The sequence below is a fragment of the Haemorhous mexicanus genome, chromosome 5 (genome assembly GCF_027477595.1).
Source record: "Haemorhous mexicanus isolate bHaeMex1 chromosome 5, bHaeMex1.pri, whole genome shotgun sequence".
Lineage (NCBI taxonomy): Eukaryota > Metazoa > Chordata > Aves > Passeriformes > Fringillidae > Haemorhous > Haemorhous mexicanus.
The window spans coordinates 28167601-28193102 of NC_082345.1; the positions used below are offsets into that span (position 1 = coordinate 28167601).

Genomic DNA, 25502 nt, shown 5'->3' on the forward strand with positions numbered 1-25502 from the left:
CACTTTAAAAGTCACATGAGAAAGGATTCACTCTAACAGTGTTCCTTAAAACAGCCATCCAATTCAGCCACATGATGTCCTGCTAACAACTTGACAATTTAGTTTTCTAATTAGTCTCAGGCAAAGGTTCCACCTCACAGATGAGAGCCAGTGACATTTTAAACAGCCCAAACATAACCCCATGGTCAGAGACAAAAGTCAAGCAGCCCATTTTACATACATAACTATATACGTTTATTTTGAGTGATAAAACCATGAAATGCAAGGAAACATATCCATCAATAATGCTTCAACAACATAGAATTAATAGGTGCTTATAAATTGTATGCTGACATATCCACTTTGCTCACATTATTTCCTAGGAGACATTCACAAAGTTTGTTGCACATTGCAGAGAAATTTGATAGGAGTTATAAATATACTTTATTAATGTTTTACGAGATCAATTTCCAATAGTCAGCAAAACAGATTAAATTATACTGTAGTTCAACCAAAGAAATCAAGGTCTGTCAGAAACAATTGGAAATGGGTAGGACACCGGTGGACTTTTATTTAATAAACTAATAGTAGCTGTAAAGTGAAATGCACAGATGAAATTTAGACTAAAAACCAGATTTACTCCTCAAGAAGATAAACTGCACACAAAGTAGGAACAGGAAAAAAAAGACTATTCACCTGACCTGGTAATTTAATAAATATAATGCAAACAATTCTTGAAGATTGACTTATGCCAGACATTTTCAACACATCAAACCCTGTTAAGATTTGTTCACTGTTACTTTATGTTACAGTGTAATAAAACTGCTTTCATAGATTCTCTCAGTATACCATAGCTATATTTATATATTATATATAATATATATAAATCCTGTATCTATAACCGGGATTTGTACTAAAATACTTTCAAACCATTCTAAAGATCTGCTATATAATTAAAAATGCCTCTGCCTCTGTAACAATAACATTTGCCCCAATGCAGTGAAAGTGTTTGCCATGTCTTCAGCAATGCAGCTCAAGGGCCTGAGGCACTGGAATGGCCATGGATAAACTGACTGGGACCAAACAGCAACCCTTAAATTTCTGTGTACACAGGAAAAAGCTGAAGATGAAAGACTAATACAAGTAGTAAGATGTCCCCTTCCACACCCCTGCAGCCACTCCTTTTGGAGCAAGAAGCAGAGAGAAAGGCTGAAAAGAAGAAAAGAGTCATACAGCAAAATCATACATCCGAGCTGCATATGGACAACTTTATCAACTACTGAGAAGTTCAGGATAACCAGAGGTACTAGACTAAAACCACAACAAACCCAAGAACAAATTCCATTTCAAAGCATCCTTCCAATGCCTTCAGGTATTCAACACTGCACAGTGGAGCACTTCACAGGGTACAGAGAAGGTGCATAGAAGCAAAGAAAATGTAACATACTTTAAGATACCATGCCAGTTTCATATAAACAAGAAGTAATTAGATTACCCCTTAAAGTAACAGCTGAGATTTCCAAACTTAACAGGAAAGCACAGGGAAAACAAGTCCTATATTCATAACACTAGTACCAAAGCTGAATCATGACAATGAGATGCAAAATAAATTTATGGAAGCATTTTATAAGGAACCAATTATTCTCCACTGTTTTCAGGGTCATCTCCATCAAAGAAAATGGAATGTAATCAATACCATAACAGTCACTATTAATCTAGTTGACTTAGACTAAGTGCTGGGGGTTTTTGTTGTTGTTGTTGTTTGGGTTTTTCTTGTTTTTTTTTTTTTTGTTTTTTGTTTTTTTGTTTTTTTTTTTGTTAGGGGTTTTTGGTTGGTTGGTTGGTTTTGCTTTTTAGGGATTTTTTTTGCAACTGAAATGAAACAGTTGCAAAAAAACCTGAAACAGTCTTATTTTCAGAGAAGATCTAATTAGAAAACTCAAGAATCATAGGAGATAAACTTCTTTCAAAGAATACTTCTTATATTCAGAGTTTTAAAATGAATTTTAAGTGATTATTGGTCATTTTGCATTACATTTGCATTTAAATTTGTTTTCTAAATTTAGATTTGTCTAAATCTAAATTTAGACAACAAACAATATTTAACCTGTGGGTTCACCAAACAGGTTCACTTATAGCAAAAAAATAATGGGAAAAGACCCAAAAACTGTTATCTTGCTATTTTGAGGTTCTCTGCTGATACTGCAACTGAGGAGTACAATTCATGTCCATTTTGACAGAATTCATTATGTTCAACACAGCATACATAACCTGTACTGCCATGAACAGCACTGACTTGAAACTTGACTCTCTGCTTCCTGTATCACTGTACTCAAACCCAAAATTGACTTTACAAAAGCTGCAAAATATGCATTTGGTTCATTTCTTCTAGAAATAAAATACACGTAGGAAAGAGTTATTTAACACTTTAGGTGGGAGGGGAAACAGTAGAAAGATTTTTTCAGTTCTGGAAAGTTAGAAAGATATTCTACTAATTAGAAATCAAAGTTTACCAGTAAACTTAGTAAATAATGATGTCAGGTCTCATGAAGCAACAATACTTTCAGCCCAAATGAGGAATACTTTCTTATTAAAAAACAAAAAATAAAAAAATTTTCCCATACAAAAATCCGGAAGGTAGTAATATTGCAGTCAATAGCTTTGAAGTATCAGGTTCAAACTGAAGGTAGTAAGAGGACACTATATAATTGGTGCCAACAGGATTCGAATTTAACAAATGAGAATCCAAAAATACCCAATTATAAGCCAACAAAATGGAAGTCAAGTTAGAAGCCAAATGATAATCAAAAAGAATGAGAGACATGCCAAGAGTGGCCTAGAGAGTCCTTTTTTCTATTTTAATCACCAACTAGATTTGTGTTGAAGAATGAAGCCATCAGCAATTTGCTGTTGCCCCAATTCACCCAGATGCAGTTAGAACCAGAGCAGGGTGTGTGGTCAGTATGACCAGAGTATGCAACAAGAGGGAACACAGACTCATCTGGCAACACACTTTTCTTGTTCCTGGAGGAGAAATGTTCAGTGCCAATATACTGGAAGAAGCAAATACCTGAGACAAAGATGGGAACTTTTTCTGGGGGGGGACAGTAATACATACCCATCCTGGTGGAAGTTTAGATTAGAGATTCATTTTGCCAGTTTTGCTGAGTTATTAATTCTATTAATCCCTAAAATTTTGCAATCTATGTTACCCTAAAATATCCTGGAATAAATTACTGCACATTTTTCCTATATTTTGAGAACTGTTTGCCCTTTGTTTTTTCCCTTTTTTTTTTCCTTGCCATTAGAAAGGATCACTTTCTTGACCATCTCTAATTGATTTACTTTAGGCTTGACAAAATGACCCATGCTTTCTTTCCTCTAGTCATTTATGTCATGAATTAATGCTCCTACTAAGGAAGCAGGACTGTGTAGAAATAATTTCTATATTAACAATTACATCTGATCAACTATCTCAACCACAGATGAGTATAAGATCACTAAAGAACTTTTAAAACCTTTTAACCGTTATCACGATCCATTAGAAAACAGAGCACTGCACTGGTCTTACACTTTGGAAAATTGATGCAGTAAGTATGAATAACTGACACAAGGTCACAAAGGTAAATATTATCAGCCAAGATAAAAACTCCAACATTCAGGCATCAAGTCCTCTGTACAGGCTATAGCAGTGTCTATATTGAGTATACTCACTATAGCAGAGTGATAAATCTCATTCAAAATTTGAAAGCTTACCCCAGCAAGGAAGTTCTCTGCAGAATTAAGAGTTTAGCATGGTAACTTTGTCATTTCAGTTGGGACTTTTCCCTATTTTGTCCACTGCTGAGCAACATCAACACTTCAAGTGAAGTCCTTAGTATGATAAACTATGTGAAGTGCATCTGTGTACAGACATTTGAAAAGGACAAAGCAATTTCTATTTCATTGTTAATATATGGAAAACAGTTTTAAATGCTACAGTGCTTCTTCTTCCAAAGTGGAGCAACCATAACCTGTCATTCTATAACCAGTTTTCTATTTTTATTTACTGGAAGATCTCTTGTCAGAATCCATGATGAGAATTATTCGCATCCACTATGCTGAGAATTTCTAATCTGTAAAAATCTAGGGAAAAGATAATGACAGGACCAGTTTACTGACCTGAAGAAGTTAAAACCAAAAATATTTGGACAGGGTTCAGTGGGGAAGAACAAGATGTACTTCTTATTGAATTATATATACTGTATATACTATTATAAAGACTAGAGTGCAAAGATGATGTGACACGTAATGAAGGGGGTTGGTGAGAGGAAATTAAAAAAAAAACAACCCTCTCACAAGTTAGGCACAGAGACAACACAAACACTAATTACCTGGCATTTAAGCAAGAAATTGTTTTCAGCTCTTTTGGGAATGTTTTCCCCATTTCATGCACAGCCAAAGAGAACCCAATTTTAATACCACACGTATCAATAGTGCCCTCAGAGAACAGAATGACTGGAATCTAAAGCCAAAAATATTAAATAGGAAAGACCTCCAATGCAAATCTGCAGCTCACAGAGAAAATCAATTTAGAAGAAGGTTAAAAAAAAAAAAAGGAAACAAAGGCACAGTCCTCTGGTAGGTCTGATAAGAATTTGAACAGAGGGTGACAGTGGTTAAGCAATTCCAGGTGTTTTCATGCGTATGTATATATTTGTAGTGCATCTGTGTCTATTTCATTCAGCTTCTACTTTCTTGGTGCTCTTCAGTAATCAAGTATTTGATTTGTAAGATGCTACATTAGTGCCAGCACTCACAAAATGGTATGATAAATAACACTCTTCACAAAATAAAAAAGCCACATTCTTAGTGAAGAAAGCATATCTTCAGCTAAGTGGAAATCAGTATCTCCCTTTAATGTTTTTTAAATAACTCTGCTCAGCCACTTGGAAGAGTCCCAGCTGCCACAAAAAGTCATAGAAACTCCAAGCCTTCCTCAGTTTAAATTTCTGCTCCATAGCTGACATCTTGAGTGCAAACAGGATACTTCTTGCTGAATTAGACCATAAGGAATTTCCTTCATAGACCAAATAAAAAAACAAATCTGATAATTTTTCCATTTTAGCAATTCATCTCAAGTCAGTTCTATTACAGAAGTATCAAGTCATAGGTTCTTGTTTTATCACACGCTTTATAAAGACAGGTTTGCTACAAGAGCCTTGAAGGGGACCGGCAGTTAGGTTCCCACTGGTCATGCTCTTGGGGAGAAACACCTTGGATGAACTGCGCTTCAACAGGACTGGGCTTTTGTAATTCAGAGCTGGATGTCCCACAGGGACTAAAGCCACAGACTTAGTGCCAGGTGGCACCACAGATTTTGTAGGGAATAAAATTTTGTTTTGTTCTAGAACAGTACGTTTTACAGAGGAGGTGGATGCACCAGATACTGACTCTTTTATCACTTCATTTGGGATCTTGCTATATCGATAACTGGGGCCATTGTTTTCCATTATATCTGACCAGGCCCTGTAGCGAACCTCTGCAGATCCCCAGTAGTGCCTAATAGCAGACTCGGAGCGATGGCCTGTCACTGCCATTATTTCCCTAGGCCCCAGTCCTGCTTCACTGAGTAGCTGGATGGTGGTAGTTCGGAGAGAATGATTGGTGTACCGCTGAGAGAGCCTGGCTGCCACACTTATCCTGGGCATCATGGTACCCAGGTAGTTCACACCCATTGGTTCTCTTTTGTACCAGACAGGCTGTTCTTGCATTTGCTCTGATGTTAGCTTTAGAGGGTGCAGGTAAAAGGCAGGGGGCTCTGGAGGCAACTTGGACAAATAAAGTTCCAAGGAAAATACAGGACAGTTTGGGTCCCCAGGCATATCATACATTTTACCCATTTTATGAGGATCTTCGCCATTTTTGCCTTTGCCAGGATATCTAAACATAGCATATCGACGCCCGTTCTTGTCCTTCTCAACCACAAATGCATCTGGAGCCAGATCTCTTAGAATTTCCCTCCCTCGCTTGGCAAAATGCAACTGCAAATCAAACCACACCTTGTTGACGAGTGCCAGGGGACTGTGCAAACCCAGCACACCAGATTGCTTAATCTTACGCAAGTCCTCGGCAGCAATAGGAGGATGGTGGTGAGTCTCATCCTTCCCCTGCATGCGCAGCATCTTCAGCACGCTCACAAACACCATGTTTGCACTGGCAAACTCTTTGTCCTTCATTAAGCAAATCTGACGATTATAAGGCGGCATTTTGAGATGCCGGTTTAAACCAGCGCGCATCGACTTGTAGCTTGCCACACTGTAGGTATTTCCATCGTGATTTCGTATTGTGTAATAAAACTCTCTTAAGATATCATTGAGTTCACTTACTGGGACCAATTCAAAGCTAGGATCCTTGCCATTTTTGGCCAGCCACTGTTTTAATAGGTTAGCTGCCCAGCCAGTCTGTTTGTGGGTGTTTTTGATGCTCTTAGCATCCTCTTCCTCTTCCTCCAAGCCAAAGAGGACATCCTCAGGGAAGTTAAAATTCGTCTGTGCTGCTTCTACTGCTTCTTTATTTTCTGATGGAGTCTCTTCCTGTTTCAACTGCTTTTCGAAACAATTGATCAAAGTTGTACCATCAAATATGCCACAGGTATACGGCACACAGTGAACTACTTTATGATCTGAGAGCTGTGAAGTGCGGAGTAATACATAATATTTTGGATTTTACGTAACAAAAAGCAGGTGGCATTAACTGGGTTTTCAAATGAACGGCACATCAATTCCATACCTCACTAGCCAATTAAAATGCATCAGGTTCTTCTTTTTTAACCATGGCATTACACATGCTTTAACTGATTTCACAGAAAGCAAACCTAGAACATACACTACACAACAGAAGACTGAAAACCACAAAACATCCTACGTCTTATTTCCCTCCTTCTAGCTCATCTTCCACTGCTAAATACCATTATCATACACAATCTGTTTTTCAAATTTTTTTTCCAGGTTTCAGGCTCTAACTGAAGAAAAATTCCAAAATATGCATCTTATACTGAAAATTAAACTGTAAAACTGTACTACTGTCATCCATTATGGTACTGGATTTACTATGTATCAAGTACTGACAAGGGTTTTGAATAGCTATAATCCACAGGTATCTTTGAAAAATGAAGTTCCAAACAACCTTTCTTTATCTTAATTGAAAGACAGAGTGAGGCATAGTTAATACTCTAAAATACTGACTACCTTTGCCAGACTACTTTCAGCAGGTGAAAACAAGTATACTGTCCAGTATATTTTCTTCTTGCTTTTAAATACAATTTAGATTAACTGTACCTTGAAACAGTAATGAATTTGGAAATGTTGTCTAGAAGAAATTTTATTCCTCTTAATAACAGGACTTGTAGTTAATAGGAAGAGTTAAGTATGAGGTGCTTTTTGAAACATCTATAGACAAAAAGAAAATTATTTATGAAGAATTTTAAATAGCTTAAGTTCAAACTTTACATTTCAAAGCAAGTTCAACAAATTTTAGACAAGAAATCCAGAAGTATTGCAAGCTATCCCATATAATGAAGTAGCTACTCCTGAAGAAGGTTGTTTTCTCCCATGATATATGGCAATCAAACATTAGAATTCCAATTTTAACTTCTGGATTAGTGTAGGAATGAGAGCACTGCGATAATTTATCAAATATTTGTAGCTAATTAAGTTCAAGCCATTTAGACAAAGATTGGGCAGTCTTTTCTTTGTATGCTAGCTCTGTTTTAGCAGACAACTTTTAGTCTGCTCCTAATTTACCAACTCGTCTACCTACAAAAATCCCATCAGAACACTTCTGAAAAAATTATCAGAAGCTCATGCTGTAAGTAACAGTGAATCAAAAGAATAATAATATAAACAAGAGAAACTAGAAAGGATGGCACAAAAGAAACTAAAATTGTTCAATTATAATCAATAAAGATAATCTCCTGTGGATTGTAACTTTATATAGAATTTTACACAGAAACAATCAACAGCCTACCTGTGTTTTTCCCTCAGCAGGTCGCTTGTTTGCCGAAGTATCTGTTGGTGGCCTGCTTGTCTGGTTTTCTGAGGGGTCAAAAAATTGTTCATTTGCAGTATCTACTCAGTACTAATTACTGCTACCCACTAGCCATATTTGAAGGCAATATTCAAAACCGTTTGACACTAAACATTCAATATGTGACATATTTTATATTTAGCCCCAGTTTTCAATTATAAGTATTCAAATTTGATTAACGTGTTCCTTTCCTTGTAAGTTTGACAGTATATTAAAAAGCATTTTATGAGCAATTTCCTTGCCTGAGCACAAAGTATAACTCCAACCTCTCCTCCCCCTGTATGCATATTGATAAGCTATTCAACTAAAAATTAATACAATTGTTAAATATTTCCATACAAAAAAAGACCTGACTGAAAAAAGGATGCTTAAACAGACTGCAAAATTTATAACTGAGGCAGGGAGACTAAGTATCTTTAGTAGCTCATCCAACATTAAACTAGCAATTTAAGAAGCTGCTTTAATATTTCATGCAAATAGATAAATTCAAATTCGGTTCTCATTCCTTTTCATTTTAACGAGAGCTCATCAGCAACAGTGCTGGCCCAAATCAGCGTTTCAGTTCTGGTGAGAAAACTGCTAGGGTATAAAGTAAATCCATGGAAACTGCATAAAATGAGACATTCTTTGGACACATAGGTCCTCCCTTTTTTCACTGTATCTCATCAGCTACAACCCATTTTATGTTGTCTTAAATCAATTCTTTTTGCTTTAGAGCTAAGAGCCAATATAAAACATAAATGTCTAACTCTACAGAGGACGTATTTTAGCATAGGTAACTTAGATACAAAAAATATGAAATGAAACTAGTTCTGATGTCAAGTTCTGCCTGAGATCCTTCTAGCTTATATTGTGCCAATGAGGCACTCACTATAACTCCAACACTTATAAATCCCAAAATCCCACCTAGTATAAAAAATCCTAAATCCCACCTATTATAAAACAAATTTAAGGTACGTAAAATCCGAAGTGCAGACAACCATCAGGGCAGGACCAAAGACTGAGAAAAAGTATTTAAAATAATTAATCTAATTATTGTTATTTGAGCATTTTTTGTATTTAGAGACATTTTTTACATACTGTAAGTGTACTCTTTTGGAACTAGGTTAATATTCAGTTGTTTTTTCCTACCAATTTGTTTACTTTTAGGTGTTGTGAAAATTAAGTTACAGTTATACTTTCCTTTCAGTATGCCTTTGCTTAAAAAGGTAGTTCATATTATTCTGAGAGGCTGTGTTAAAATTAAATACCAAGTCCTTAATGACAGGAGTTTCTTACTTCACGCTAGGAATTATATGAATCAAACTCTAAATAAAACAAAGCTTACAAAGCCACCCTGCTGACTCCAAGGGGAGTTTATTTTCAACAATGTCTGAAACAGATCTGTCATAGAGATTATTTTGATCTTGAAAATTTCAATAGAAATGCAACCTAGAAGAACCATCTCTGTAAAACACTAAGAAACAACTTTCCATAGAGTGCAATTTTATGTTTCCCTGTGACCACTATCTTCCTCTGCCAGTGCCAACATTCAAGCATAACTTACCAATCTTGGGTGGTGCACTGGTGGGTGGTTCAGTAGGAGCTGTACTACTAAATGCAGGGAGAGGAAGCTTCATCTGTAGGGGCGCTCGACTGGCAGTCGCATTATAAAGTCCTGGAGTACCCACTGCAGGCAAAGAAGTCCTTGTGGTCTGGGCAACAGGATGTGTAGCAGGAACAGCCTGTACTGCCAACGTTGTGCCTATTGACCCAGCACTGGCTGTAGAGTTCCTTAGAATACCAGGACTGGGCACAAGTGGGATGTTATTTGGTTTAGTTGTGTTAGTTGATGCCAAAGACACTGTCGTTTTGGTAAGGCTACCAACTGTAGAGGAGTTTTGTACAGATATAAATTCAACGTTGCCTGACGGCTGGTTAGAGACCAAAGTCCCTGTGTGGCCTTGCAGAAGCTGAGTCTGGGACGACACTGCCACAGGTACATGCAGGATTACAGGCAAAGACTGCAATGAGACAGACACTGACTGAGTGCTGCCAGTGGGCACTGGGTTAGTGCCTACAACTGTAGCCGTGTTAGCTGTGGGAAGCACTGCTGTTGTCAAAGAGCTGGTGGAGGACACTGGAGTCTGAAGCTTAGGATGTCCACTGACAACTGCTGGAGAAGCAGCAAGACTGGAAGCAGGCACTACACACAAAAAATAAATAAAAAAATTAAGCATTTGAATCAAGTGGGAAGTTTCACTGCAACGAAAACTAATGGAAACCATTTATGATGAGGGCAGTGAGTCACTGGAACTGGTTGTCCATAGTGACTGTGAACGCCCTATCATTTTAAGTGTTCGGTGTCAGGCTGGACAGGGCTTTGAGCAACTTGATCTTGTATAAGATGGCCTGGCCCATGGTGGGAAGGTTGGCCTAGATCATCTTTAAAGGTCCCTTCCAACCCAAATACTTCTACGATTTTATGAAAAAAAGTAGTGTATAATTACTTCTTTTTGCAAATAAAGGCGATAGGTACTATTTTTCTGTTGTACACTCTCATGTTCAATGGTCTGGTTAAAGATACAATCAACACTGCATTTCTGTTTGTAAGAAATGTCAGGAAAAAAGATATATAAAGAATTATGACACAGGCTTGAAGAAAGCTCCAAGATTTAACTGCTGAAAACATAAAATACAGCATTTTAAGCACCCATTATAGAAATGGCAAAGCAACTGGTGCTTCACAAAACACAAGAAAAGAAAAACTATTTCAGTTATGACTAACTTGTCTTGCATAGGTAGGACATTGTATCCAGAAGGTTCTACCGAAACCAAGTATTAATATGTCAGAGAAGATATTGACTTTTATCCTGCAACAAAATTTCAGGAGTAATTCTAAAGATCGGGAGCAAAATACACTACTGAAAGCCAGTACATACAAACTGTAAGATAATCCTGTGTGAAAGATTCAGCATTTGATATTAAACTATTTTTATAACCAAGGACAGGAAGACTATAATGAATAAATTAATGGTGAGTTTGAGTCTATATTCCCTATAAAATTTTAATCTAGAAATTCCATTTTTCAACATGACTCCTCTAAGAAATGTGGTTTATAATTGCTGCTTAGTTTTCCACTCGATTTCTATAGCCATTAGGTAGAGAGAAGGCTATCATCAGCATCCTATTATGACCAAGTACAATTAGAAGCCTGAGACATGTCTCAGTTCTTGACAGCCAGTTTTGCTGCCATACCCAGCATGCAGTCTACTGAAACATCTAATTTACCACAAGTTCAGCTTAGCCAAATCAACACATTTTTTCCCATACCTGGTAAGCATACTACACAAATATAAAGAGGGAATGCACTAGAGAACTAAAAATAATGATTTTTTAGGTCAGAAAAAAAGGAGTAAAATCAGTTTTTCTCTGTTTGGTTATTACTTCTTTAATGGAAAGCAATAGAACTTTTAAGAAATGTGTTTATAGTACATAGGGAGTTTCTTACCTGGATTCACAGGGGCTTGAAAAGTTGCTGGTGTGCTCTCTCCTACATTCCTCTTTGACTCCAGCATCTGCCTTACTGTGCCAGCATTTCTAAGGAACAAAGTCTGAGTTGGCATTTTTCTCAAAAAGCCACATAAGATGTATTTATGAACAGTGCAATGGTGAAAAAAATCCCTAATTTTACAGCTCTTCTTTTCTTTAAGATTTATTTTTTCAAAACCCACTTTTGTTTCTCAGGCAAATTAAATTTGGCTATTTCCCAAATAAAAAGAAGTATGGAATTATTTATAAATTTTCAAGCCCTTGCACCAAGATTGTCTTGCACCATGAGAATTTTCATGTTCTTGAAATTAAACTTCCACTATTATCTATAATTTTTTTAAACACTGAAACTGATGCTGAATACCATCTAGATTTAACCAAGAATGGGTTCAATTCTGTCAATTTATGACTTCTGTAAAAGCAAATCAAATTTTACAAGTGAAGAGCAATGAAGGAAAAGGAAAACACTTTAATTTAAAAAAAGGAAGTACAGAGATTATCTGAAGTGTCCTGTTGTACATTTTAACACGGTCCCAGTGATGTGCTTTGCTTACCGATACGTGGCATTGTTTACATTTGCAGTGTCGGGTGCTGCTTTCCCTGGAGATACAGGTGCATTTGCCACATTCTATACAGAATGAGAGAGAGAGGCCATAACAGAACAACTCTTAATCAGCTTGCAAACTTATGCTTTCTTTCTATTTCATATTCATTCACTGCTGTGTGAGAGATTCATTTTCTGAAGTCAACATTGCAGGAGAATTGGACATATTTTACAACTACACAAAATCTCCTTGGTCCTACTGCCTCCCTCTCCTATATCCTCTCTTTCCTTTTCCCCCTCTCATCCCTCAGAATCACAGTAGTGGGATGCACTTTTATTTACATGGCACTCTTCATACTGAAATAAATTAGATTCACTTATATACAGTTTAAGGTGTTTTCACATTAAAAACAGCTAAAGAAGCTTCAGAATTACCTAACAGATGTTAAGACTTCTTTAACCAAACCAGAAAAACCCGATTTGTCAATGCAATTGAATAAACAAGTCACATCTTTCTGCATATAAATTTTCTTTGTTTTCCAACACATGGTTTAGACTAACTCAGAAAAAACCCCCAGACCCCAAACAAATCTAGTTCTTACTTCCTGTCTCTTCTTTAAGTCCTCCTTGGCTGCTCCAACCCGCTTTGTCAATCTTGCAATTTTAGCCTAAACAGGAAGAAGATGAAAACAAACAAAACCATAAATCCCCAAGAACCATCAAAGAAATGTTATAAACTAAAAGATATATAACTAAGACATTGTTAAGTCAAAGGCTATTTTCATATTAGAGAAATTATACTTCCTTGAAATCCAGTACAACTATGTTTTTTTTAGCTATATTATAGCAGAAAGACAAACGTATGCATCACAGTCAAGGCATCTGACAGACAAGTTAAATTATTTTCCTTTCTATTCACAACTGCACAAACTGAATCCATCTGACACGTTCACACAAAACTATATAAATGAAACCCTTTTATGATGTTATTACTTTGACACTCTGGCTGATAGCTAAAGACACTGGTAAACAAGTATATTGAAAGCATTTTAGAAAGCACTTAAAAAGTCAACATAAAATGTCTGTGGCAACAAGAGGAAAGAGTTGTATAGTGGAACTGATCTGGCAAAGTCCATATTTCTTTTAATGAAAAAAGTAAAATGGCCTTCTGGTTCGATTTGTTATGAGATAAGCTCTTTAATTGTCTTGTCAGTTCAAAATTATTTTTTGTGATGTTCTTCATGTCACCGCTATGTACATATTTTCTATAAAAAATGCAGGAAAGCATGCTGCATTCAACCCTATCTATTTGCCTCCTTGCTAGAACATCAACTATTTACACTCTGGGGAAACATGTGATGTAGGATGTTCAAAGTCCAGCGCAACTGTCCTCTCCCTTCTGCATGTTCCCATTTGTAAGCAAATTTCCAGCTTCATAAAGACCTTAGATATTTTCATACTTGGATTTTTTTTTGGAAAATGCCTAAATGGAACAGAAGAGTGGAAAAGCAGTCTACTAACAGCTAATGAATCAGTTTGCCAGATGGAAGATCCACTTTGGGGTTTCTGTATGATTAAATGGTTGCTTCCCTCCTTCTAAGTAGGAAAATAGTTTTACAACTCAAAAGGAACAATAGTATTTGCTGCTCCCCCCACCTCCTCCCCTTGCAGTGTCAAAACGGTTTCCCTACTGGCAACTGTGGGAACCTTACTACTAAACATTGAGGAAGTTATTTTTGAATTTGACCCTAGTATGGAGCTGAGCACACAAACACCCACCTGCATTTCAGTAAGCACAGTTTTATGCCTCTTGTTGCAATCTACTTTCTCCATTCGGTTTTTCAAGTCTGCCAGAGTCTTGTCAAATACCGCACACTGTAAAGTGGTAAGCTTTTCTTCTAACAGTCTCTGGATAATCTGCAAAATTGTTATATAAAAAATACAACAATTCAATCCCAAAATCTGGGGGACCACCAATAAGAATATTCGCAACTCTTAATAAATATCTTGCTATAAACAGAACAATGACAACTGTTGTACCTTGTCAATCAAATAAATCTAGAGTCAGCAATAAGCATGAGGTTGCATAGCTAAGTTTTGACATCATTTTAGATGTCAAAATAGAAATGGTTTGCCATTAATTCAACAAATTAATTTCTTTGCAGTATAATAAGGGTATAAAATCTTACTATATATAAAAAGAACCTTAACAACAGAAGGTATTCTTTTAAAGTGCAGGGCATACACAAGTTAATTGTTCTTCTTACTTTTCTATTTTTGAGAGGGACATTGGCATTCAAAGAACAGAAATTTAAGACATTCAACAAAAACTTTTTTCTGAGATAAATTTTCTCCTAGCAAAAATTCAGTGTTGCCTTTCTTGTAGAAGCTAAAAAAATAAGAAGACTGCTTTTCACAAAGTTTACTTGACAGAAGTTATTATTTAATGTTTTTCTCCCATCTATATCTACTGCACTGTAAATAGTTTTCACAGGAAATAAAAATAAATAAGCTGCTAATGTGGTTCAGTTTTTGCCATCTTAAATTAATGAAATTACAACACATGCTAGCTAACAAACTAACAGAAGAACAGCACAATTTTCTTTTCTTCAAGACCACAGGTTCCTTATACAGCAATGGTACAATCAGGCTATTAACAGCTCTACAAAAATCTGCAAAATGCCAGGTGGATTACACTCTTCTTTGGAGACCGCCTTTTTTGAAAAGCTAGGCACAGAATAAAGTGCATCACATATAAACCATCATGGTGAAATACATCCTTCACTAATATTTTCCATCCAGAGTCACATGAGACTTCAAGTATTTTATACGTTTCTAATGTAACTCCTGCAGCATAGTTTTCAAATGGTATTTGGTCTCTTCTTAAAAGGAGGGCTATGTAGAACTTTACATGAATTAAGCACTTTGTTATTTGAATTACATCCAATGTTCAACCACAAAAAAGATAAAATGTTTGGAGACAAAGAGGGTGTGCAGAAGGACTGCTAATTCAAAGATGGTAACACAAGTGACAGATGTGTATGTATGTTCTTTGCTGTGCACCTCTGTTTTACCTTTTGTAATTTTAGGTCAACATCCTTTCTGGCTGTAATTTTGACTTGGAGCTCTGCTTCATAATCTTCTCCCATGTACCGACGATGTTTAGAATGAACATTGTCCATGTCCTCAGATTTGGAACGCTTTCTCTTTGATGCTTCACCTGGAACAATTAGATACAATTCCTCATGAGGAACTCCTGAAAAAACAGGTATCTTCAGAATGCCATAATTACCATAAAGTTGTTCTCAGTTTAAGCTTTTTCATGCTAAACCAGTAGGAATGCCTTTGGAAAAACATGCTTGATGACATCAAAGTACAAAACCAGTCCTTCTGGTATCTGTACATTACTGCCCTGTCAGTGAACTTTCCTTTGTGTTTCACCCAGTCGCTGCCCCAAATGCAAAATGGCTCTACTACTACCACCAGTCCTCTCTCCAGAACCTTCCTCCCCTTCTTCCTACTCCTATGAGCACCATCCCGTAATGAAAAATGGCTTCTGAGAAGCAAATGAAAACCTCCTTCTGAAAAAGGAATCCCCTTCTCAGAATTCCAGCCAAATAAAACTACATCTCATTTAAATATGCCAGCAATTAACTGTATTTACCTGCCATGAAGTTTTAACTTGTACCTCCAACACCTGACTGAAAAACCATTCAAACTTTTTTCCACTTTTTGGTTAAAATGGAAAGTAAAAATCTAACAAAAGAACAGGCTCAAAACAGAACTAGATTATAAAAAGCCTTTTTAATAACAGTGATGAAGCACAAAAGAACCAAAGAGACCTCATTCACTCCTCCAGCTCCGCAGTGTGTCCAGAATGTTCTTGAGGACAAGAGGGACATCTGCTTTTAAATAATCTTCAGATTACACAATAAGGACCCAGGGAACTACAGGATTATCAGCTTTACCTCAATCCCTGGGAACATGATGGAGCAAGCAAATCAAGATAGAAATCATCTCAACACCTATCAAGAAGGCAGTGATGGGGAATAGAATGGATTTATCAAGGGGAAATCAGGAACCATCAGCCTGACAGCCTTCTACAGTGAGATCCCAGGCTTGGTGGATGAGAGGAGAGGATCTTTAATAATGCTTCTGACACCCAAACCATACTCAAATTCTTGATGTATGGCCTAGATAATTGCACTGGCTCAATTGCTGGGCTCCAGGAGCTGTGATTATTGGTACCTAGTCCAGCTGGAGCTCAGTAATGTACACCAGCAGATGCTACTGGTACCAACACTACCACCTTCATTCATGACCTAGATAATGGGGCAACAAGATATCTGCAGCAACTTGCAGGTGATAGAAAACTGGAATAAGTGATTTGTATACTCCTAAGTGGTTACGCTGCCATTTGGAGTAACACTGATAAACTGGAGAAATGGGCAAACAAGAACCTCATGAAGTTTAAGAAAAGGAGATGCCCAAGTGCTTGGGCACACTTGGATAGCAATAAAATCATGCATTAGTACAGGTTGGGAATTCACTGGTTGGAAAACCCCTTTTCAGAAAAGGCCCTGGTGGTCTCCACATACATGAAGTTGAACATGGGCCAGCAATGTGCCCTGCTGGCAAAGAAGGCCAACAACATTCTTGGCTGCCTGAGAATGAGTACTGACAGCAGGTTGAAGTAGGTATTTATTCCCCTCTAACCAGGAAATGTGAGCCTGACCTTGAGTCTTTTGTCCAGTCCTGGGTTCCTAAATACAAAAAAATATGTGAGCATACTCAGAGGGCAGTGTAGAGTCACCAAGATGTTTTAGAGATAGAAGCATTCATCAAGAGCTGGAATTGTTCAACTGGAGAAGGCCATTAGGGGAGATTTTATCATGTTGTGTGAATTACCTGACAGGTGGAGAATTAACAGATTCTTAGTGAGTAGAAGTGACAGGACAAGAGAAATGGATGTAAATTGAAATACAGGAATTTCCACTCAAACATTTTAAAACTTTTTTTACTGTGAGGGTCAAACACTGGGATCAGAACACGGGAAATTTGTGGAATCTTAGCCTGTGGAAGTACTCAAAACCTGTCAGGATATAGTTCTGGGCAAACTGCTTTCTAGTTGCCCTGGTTTTTAACAGGGGCATTGGACTAGATAATCATCAAAGGTCCCTTCCAAACCTAATGATTCTGGGCTTCTAACACGTACAACACAGTGAAACACAATGGTTTTAACATTACATACTTTTCTCTATTTGTTTCTCTTCTTCTTTGTGGGTCTCTTCTACTTCTTTATCTTCACACTCCTTTTTTTTCTCCCCCTCCACCTCTTCTATAAACAGAAGAAAAAAATCCATGTGACACTTTCTCAGATCTACAAGTTTTGTAACAGTCCTATTTTGACTAATGAATTTAAAAAACATATGAAAAAAAAACCACGTGAGGGAAGGCAAGAGAAGTAAGTATGTCAAAGAGGGAATGCAGATATGAAAAAAATAAGGGAATACCCTCAAAAAAATTTGAACTATCATGCAACACATTAAGACTCAATTTTGAGTTTGCTTAACTTTTTAACCAGAATTACTGAACTGCAATTATAAGGGAAACAAGTTTTTCAGTTACTTCTGAAACAAAATGATATATTTTTAATGCAGCTGAAGCTCTCAACAATTTATTTTAGCTTACTTTTCCACTTAGGGACAAAGCATAAAAATTTCAGTAACAAAATACTAAAATACTAATATGTTTCTCTATTTACAATTGGCAGCTTCAACCATAATCTTAATGGTGGGAAAGGCCTAGATTTAGGTTAACAAATATGAATTTTAATTTGAAGTTTCTTGCTAATACAAAGTATCACAATTTAGGACTAGCCATTTAAAAATATTCAGTTTAGGAAAGGCATAAAAGAAGAAAATTCTGAAGCCACCAAATACACAAAGATAAAAATGGTAGCACTTCCTGAAAAATTTTATTATATATTCCATGAGCTTCCATTATGTGTTTTGAACATATGCGAATGAAACAAGCTTCCATTAAGTGTTTCTGTGCTTGCTAGATACAACACATAACTATTTCTTTTAAGCTTACAGCAAATTCTATCCAGAATATGAGAGAGCAAGTAAGCACTGTTATGCACATCTTGATCTGTACACATCTTCATTTGCCTGTATTCATTTTGTTATTACAGCAGAGTCTACTAGCTTTTCTAAGGAAAGTTCCGGTTGCAAAGGTATTCTTCATGCTCTCTTAACATTAAGTCTCCCTTCTATTATGAAGAACATTTAAAATTCCTTAGAACAAGATACCTAATACATCAGAAAAAGGAAGGAGTCAAAACCCAATAACCTGGCTCTATGAAATTTTCATTTTTCTTATAAATGTAAAAATAATATTCATAATACAAAATCTTCAATCCAAATATGATTTACTTTTAAGGTAATAAATTAGCATAATGCCTATGCCACCTGCTTTTTAAGACTTATAGATAAGCTTCATGTATTTAATTGCTATGAATAAAATAGGACTCATTTACCGATAAATCTAAAGGAGAATCGCTAAGTTTAAGACAACTTTTCCCACAATTCAGAGATTTTAATATTCAGCTGAAAGACACAAATATTCCATGGAAAGATACACATACCTAGAATGTATTTAAAACATGTTACAAGCTTCAAAGCTAAGGTCTTTTATATATATATATATAAAGTTTTTTTAAAAAATATTTCTTTTTTTTTCCCCCAAAAAAACCTTTATATATAGGACAAGTAATTTCAGGGATGAGAAGACCTCTTCCTTACTAACTTCCATTACTATGAACAAATCTAAGTCATTTAACTAAAAGTGGTTTCAGCATGATGCACAGCTGAACTCTCCAGTTAAGGAGAAGATTTTGCAACTGGCTATCAGCTCAGTTTCCACTGCTAAGCTGTGATCTCATTATCTTGATGCTAGACAAGCAGAAGCAATGAATGCAACCTTGTCTGCCCCCCATGAGCTTGGTGTGTCATAGTAAAGTTTTCCTGTTTCCTAATTTATTCCAATCATTTTTCACTTGATTTCTTTAGCTGCCATTTTATCAAGGTTTCCTCAAAACCACCTACTATAATTCTGAAATATTTTTGAGTGGTCAGTTCTACCTTCTGACCCAGTTATGAGTTTTGTACTCATGTGCACCGCTTTGTAGATCACCACTATGAATTTCACCTGCCATGTTTGTTTCTCAGTCAATCAGCATTGTAAAATTCTTCCTCAGTTCTTCGTATCAGCAAACTGTGACATCACTAGTTACCATTCGTTTTAGGCAATTTATTAATTCTGTCATAGAGCACAGTCTCTGGAACTCTGAATTTATTTTTTATTCTTCAGCTGATTATTTCCTCCACGAGGACTTTCCATTTTACTGTTTCATTTCCAAAATTTCTTGCTAAGAAATCACTTCTGTTTGGATATCCAAGAGAATTCACATCAGGACTTCCTTGTCACATGCTTGTTTGCTTACACAAAAAGCTCCAAGGCTTTCTGATGTATGATCTTTCATTACAAAAATCTGTGACAACACAACTATTATAGTTACTAATTCCACTTGGGAAAGACATTCTATTAATCTATCCATCTGAATTAAGTCTTCTAGTACCATTTTTTCACTGTTGTTTAGCCATGTTGGTTTTTATCTGGACTTGTTGAAATCTTGCTTCTTAACTGAGCAGTTTGCTAGTGTATCTCCAATATAGCATCTTGAAATGATCTACATATGGTCTCCACAGTTTTAATTTTCCCAGACCCTCTCCAAAAGTTACTCTTTATAAGGTAACTCTACCTGTTTTCTCATACAACTGTTTCCTGCCTATGCACCCTGTCTGCTACTATCTTTGTTGCTGGTTAAGGCAGAACATCACAGTGACCAATTTTCATTTCATGAACAGCGTCAGTTTACAGCCACACGACTGTTGGAATCATAAACTGTTATTAGCCAATAAATAAAACAACTAGTCAAAAGAATTTGTCTGGTCACCAAAATTTAGAATCTTAAAAATCTATTGCTGGATACATTAATTTTAAGCTTCTGCAAACTGTAGTTCAGTATTTAATATTCACTTCAATCTTTTTGCTCCATAGCAAATTCCTCTGTGATCTCAGAGTGTTTTCTCATTGGTAAGATGAAAAAAGTAAACTTAATGGCTTCAATGAGAGAACTCTTAAACTGCAGTAAGAACAAAGATAACCAATTTATTTGTACTGTTTATTTCATAAAAGGAACTCGTAACACTACAATTTTGACACAACTACAAACAACCTTCTTTCCCCCTGCTTCCCCCACCTCCAATAGTTTCTGGAAGATTTTCAGTGCAGAACAATGGTATCACTTTTTCAATCTTGCTGACAACAGCTAATGCCTAAATAAGATCCTTAGCAGAAACTATGGAACCTACCTTATCTCCATTTAACTAGCATTATTAAAGGTAAATACTAGAAAAGGAGGAGTCTAAAACAGGACTGAAGAGATGTTCTTATCTCTGTTTCTCTAGTTGTCTTAGAGACTGAAGACTCAGAATGCCACAGTCTGGTATTAGTAAAACAAGATTCAAGAAACTACAATCACTAACCTCCCAGAGACTAAAACCTGAATCTTATTTAAGCTATGAAATTTCTACAGTCAGCCACATTTAAACACACTTGGGTTAATATGGGTATAATTTAATAAAAGCTATACAGGGGGGGTGGGGTAGGGAGAAGAGGGGGATGAAAAAAACCCAACAAAATAATTCCATCCCTAAGATAATCTGAAACATTGTTCTTAATTACAGATAAAAGAACATTGTCAACTTATTTGTAAATTATTAATCTGCTTAATTTTCAGAAGTGCGATAGTATAACAATGACTGTCCATTGTCGAAAAGAAAAAAAGCTTACAAAACTCTATTAAACAGTACACTACAAAGGACATACATTGAGTTTAGCTTAGAAAAATGTTCTGCTAACTACATGAACAGATTCCACACTTAACATTTAAAAGTATCAATCAGTTGCCATAGTCACCAAAGAAAACTTAGATAAAAACCACTGAGTTAAATGAATAAAAGCTGTATGATTTAAAAACAATACATGACATGCATTTTTCATTAAACTTTTCCAATACTGTCTTTCAGTGGGAAAAAAGACAGCTAAAAGAGAAGATGAGGCACACCTGGATTATATGTGTTTTCCTTATCATTTATTTGCAAGCTAAAGAAAGCTGAAATACTTTCTTCCCTGTGAAAGCTGTAAATGAATGCAGTTCCTCTTCCCCCAGAACATTCTGTTCCTTCTCTGACAATTACTCATCTTTCCTCTTTTTCTACCCACTACCTCACCCAAGCTGGCACCCAAATTTATAGAGTATGAAAAAAACCCAAAGCAAACCAACAAGAAAACAACAAACAAACACTAAAACCTAAGTCCAAAACAAATTAAAAAAAATCAAAACAACCCAAATCTGGAAGATGACCATTTTTCAGTGCAAAGGTTTTTTCCTGTGCCTCAAATACCACCTTTGAAAACTGAGACTCCATAACAATACTGATGGGTAAGACTACCTCTTTGGTCTTGAAATCTGACACAAGTGTGTCATTCTAAGAAATGAACAAAATCCCAAACTTGAATGGAAATTAATGACTTAGAAAATTCTTACCTGGAAGACTTGACTTGTTTGGCAATATCCCTTCAACGAGTTCCTCCTTCTCATCACAGGGATCGTCTTCATCGGACAGTACTAAGAAAGCCTCTTTTGGCAGACTTTCATTGCTTTCCTGCTTAGATGGTGAACCCAAACAATTGTCTATTTTCTCTTCTAAATCTGGGACTGTGTCATCCACTGGAAGAAGAGAACTTTTAGAAAAACAGCTCAGATCATCTTCAGCAGGGGCTAGTTTTTCCAGAATTGGAATAATGTCATCTGTTTCCATACAGTCCGTATTGTCCAAGATACTTTCACTTGGCTCATCTATTGCCTTCGAAACAGTGATTTCTGCAGGTCCTGCACTGCCTTCTTGTTTTTCCTGGTCAGCTTCCATACTGCTAGAGATGGCTGCTTCTCCAACAACCTCTTCAACAGTTACTTCAGTCCTCTTTTCCTCACCAGATGAACTGGAATTAACAGGTAAATTTGTTTCTCCCTTTTCTTCAGAAGAGTCACTAATACCACAGACTGGTTTACTTTCACCATCCAATGGGATATCATTCTTTCTTTGGTCCAAATGATCTTTTCTGTCATTTTCTTCATGGAAGTTATCTTTACTGCTACCAACTCCATTTTCAGCCTCACATTTTACTGCAATGTCAGTATCTTTAGCTTGTTCGGGAGTAACATTTTCTGAAGACAGCACTGGAGGTTTAGATTCTATGTCATTGACTATGTTTCCTGCCCTACTTTCAGGTCTTTTAGTCTCACTAATTTCATCACAAGCTGTTCTTCCCTCTTCAGAATTAACACACAAGTCAACCACGCCATTAATTTCTTTCTTGACTTCCATACAATCTGTATTGCTTAAAAGGGGATTTATATCAGAGTCTCCATTCTCGTGTTTTCCATTTAACAGTTTCACTTCAGTTGTCTTCAGCAGCTCCTCTTTAACCTTATAGACAGCTTCAAGTTGTTGCCGATCACTTACTCTCATTGTTTTTCGTGCTTTAAAGACTTTTTTCTGAGGTTCCTCTGTGCTATCCATCTTAGCCCTTAAAAAAATTCAGAAAGAACTGTGAGGATAAAGATTTATCACTGTCATATTACACTGCTACTAAGAAAGACAATAACATCTAGCACATTTTAAAGTAAACCATTTGAAATGGTGCTGACAAAAACAAGAAACACCTGTCAACACTTAAATTTTATGTGACTTCCCAAAAAGTGAATCCAAGTTTCTCAATATGCTGCACAAACACATTTATGCAAAGGTCACAGAGGTCACACTAAGACATCAAGCAGTAATATTCTAACTACACATTTTAGACCACTTGTCTCATAGTATTCTATTAAAAATAGATGTTATACTAAGGTAAGAGCCAGCAGCCTCTCTTCTAATCAAAAGGTAAAAATAAATGGAAACTGATGGATCAAGAATATTTCCATCCTTCCAAATATAGTTAATTTCAGAAGTTACAAACAGAATTAATAACTGGGGTAAATGACAGTATTTTTATATCAAATCACTTTTAAGAAAACTTCATTATATACAAAGAATTTCTTAATATATCAGTAAGATACTTTTTTTCCATAAATACAATAGACTTTCATCCTCCACATCTATACAATGGTTAAATGAACTTGGGTTTTTTAGACCACTTTCATTCAGTTTGCAGTAACATTTTACTAAGACTGTTTGCAGATTTAAAAACTACAGCTATTGGAACACCTTGTGGAAAAACTCCCTCTTCCAAGGAAAAGTGGTGGGTTTGCCATCAACAGATATATTCATTCCATCCACCCACACAAGTATTAAGAAAAATACAAATATTTATAAAAAGTATAAGAAAAATGTTAGAAAAAATATTTTACCAAATCAAAACATGGAGTTCAATCCAGCATTACCGAGGAAGCTATAATGATTTTGTTGAAATACACAAAAATCTGATTTCATTTGTTTCCATTAAACAAAACAATTCCATAGGGATTTTAAAAATATATTTATTCCCCACATGGTCTTGCTTAATGGTCCAGTTTTAAAGGATTACATAAGATAATGTTCAGAAGCAGAAGGCAGCTAAGAAAGCTCCTATATCTTAAGTGTAACTCAACAACTAAGATCTTGAATCAGTTGATGCTAACCAATTTAGGTCTGGTGAAGCTACAAACCACCATAAAGTTACTCCCATCAAGAATACAGCTTTATTAAGTTTTTCAAAAACATGCAAAAACTGTATTAACAGTAATTAAAAGAAAAAAATCATCAGACAGTTATCTCAATGTGACTTTTTTGGCCACAAGAACCAGAGAGACAAATGTTTATAACACTGACACAAGAGAATTATTAGGGAAAGGATGCACTTTAAATACTTAGTATGATTCATTTTGTGTCAGCTCCCAATTAATTTTCATTTACAGAGCTAAGAAATTAATAAATAGATTGCATTTTGTCTATTCAGGTGGGATATAAATTATTTTGTATTTTTTTGGTAAATGAAAGCAGGACTACTGCCAACACCAGCTCAGATCAATGACAGTTTTATGTAACCACAAATTCAAGAGTGTTTTAACAACCCTCTTGAGCAGGTGGAATGATTCTTGGGGGTGTCCTGTGCCAGGCAGGGAGCTGGACTCAATCCCTGTGGCTCCCTTACAACTCAGGATATTTGACAATTCTACAAACCTAGCTGCAAAATTCAGAACACAGATGCCACAGCCTCTAAATAACAATGGCTCCACTCCATTTTGTAGCCGACCTCATCTACAAGTTTCATCTAGGCAATGCTAAGATTGCCCTACAGCCTTCTCTTCAGCAGACTGAAACTGTTGAGCTCCCTCAGTACCTCATCATGGGTCACATGCTTTAGCTCCAAACATTTTGGTTTGCTGGATCTTTCCTACTTTATGTGGAATAACTTTTTGTGAAGAAATTGATTTAACATTTATCCCTAACTACAATATTCTATATTGTAAGGTAAGAATATACATTCTAAAGTACAATATGAACGCTACTGTAAACCCCACACAATTCTAAGGCTTTTTTTAACACGACCTGACAAAAACAGGGACAAAGCACAAAGCAATTTTTTCTATTTCCTTGTAAATTAGCACTGACCTTCCCTTACCCTTTTTTTGAGTTCTTTTCCACAAAACAATCTAGAATCCTCAGATTTGTGTTACTGGTAGTACTTAACAGTTTGACTCACACCTCAAGAACAGATGAACAAATTTTGACAAAAAGTTGTATCAGGTCTATTTATGAACTCGCAATAATACCATTACGATGATTTTTTTGCCATTCTGACCTAAATTTTCTGAACTGGACTGTCTACTAGTGCATTGCCACTAGTGGGAGCAAAATAGAACACCTACAGAAACACTGATCTGAAACACCAGTTTACATGAGTTGAAAAAAGGTTCTCATCACAACCATTTTCAGTCAGATGACTTATGAACTCCAGGTGAGCTGTTAATGCCTTTCCAGAGCTGTCTACATACTAAATACAACTTCTTCATATTCCTTCAGAAGAGAATACATTTAAAGCAAGACCTTTAGACCTGAGAGTACAAAAAGCATGTAAAGATCTGTAGTATTCTGGAAGTTCAAGTACAGTTTTGGGAAGCACATCCCTTCTGTCTTCCCAAAAACTCAGAATAGAAGGCAGACATATTCACATCATATAAATCCCTTCATTCATATAAACCCCTACAACC

At 36.2% G+C, this 25502-nt stretch overlaps 1 protein-coding gene across 13 annotated transcripts in view; it reads right to left on the reverse strand.

Moving 5' to 3' along the window:
* Positions 1 to 25502, reverse strand: part of ATF7IP (activating transcription factor 7 interacting protein) — a 79201-nt gene that overhangs the window by 19733 nt on the left and 33966 nt on the right. For 7 of the 13 annotated variants that reach the window (XM_059846603.1, XM_059846602.1, XM_059846607.1 and 4 more), the window contains 10 exons: positions 21798 to 22840; positions 17373 to 17459; positions 15196 to 15341; positions 13901 to 14038; positions 12724 to 12789; positions 12132 to 12205; positions 11537 to 11625; positions 9593 to 10231; positions 7987 to 8054; positions 211 to 6566 (listed from right to left, as the gene is read on the reverse strand). In XM_059846603.1, the coding sequence (XP_059702586.1) occupies positions 5121 to 6566; positions 7987 to 8054; positions 9593 to 10231; positions 11537 to 11625; positions 12132 to 12205; positions 12724 to 12789; positions 13901 to 14038; positions 15196 to 15341; positions 17373 to 17459; positions 21798 to 22833 (3789 nt within the window). In that variant the 5' untranslated portion in view covers positions 22834 to 22840 and the 3' untranslated portion in view covers positions 211 to 5120. Of the gene's footprint in view, positions 1 to 210; positions 6567 to 7986; positions 8055 to 9592; positions 10232 to 11536; positions 11626 to 12131; positions 12206 to 12723; positions 12790 to 13900; positions 14039 to 15195; positions 15342 to 17372; positions 17460 to 21797; positions 22841 to 25502 lie in introns of those variants that run through there. The other 6 variants (XM_059846609.1, XM_059846608.1, XM_059846599.1 and 3 more) reach the window with 5 other exon arrangements.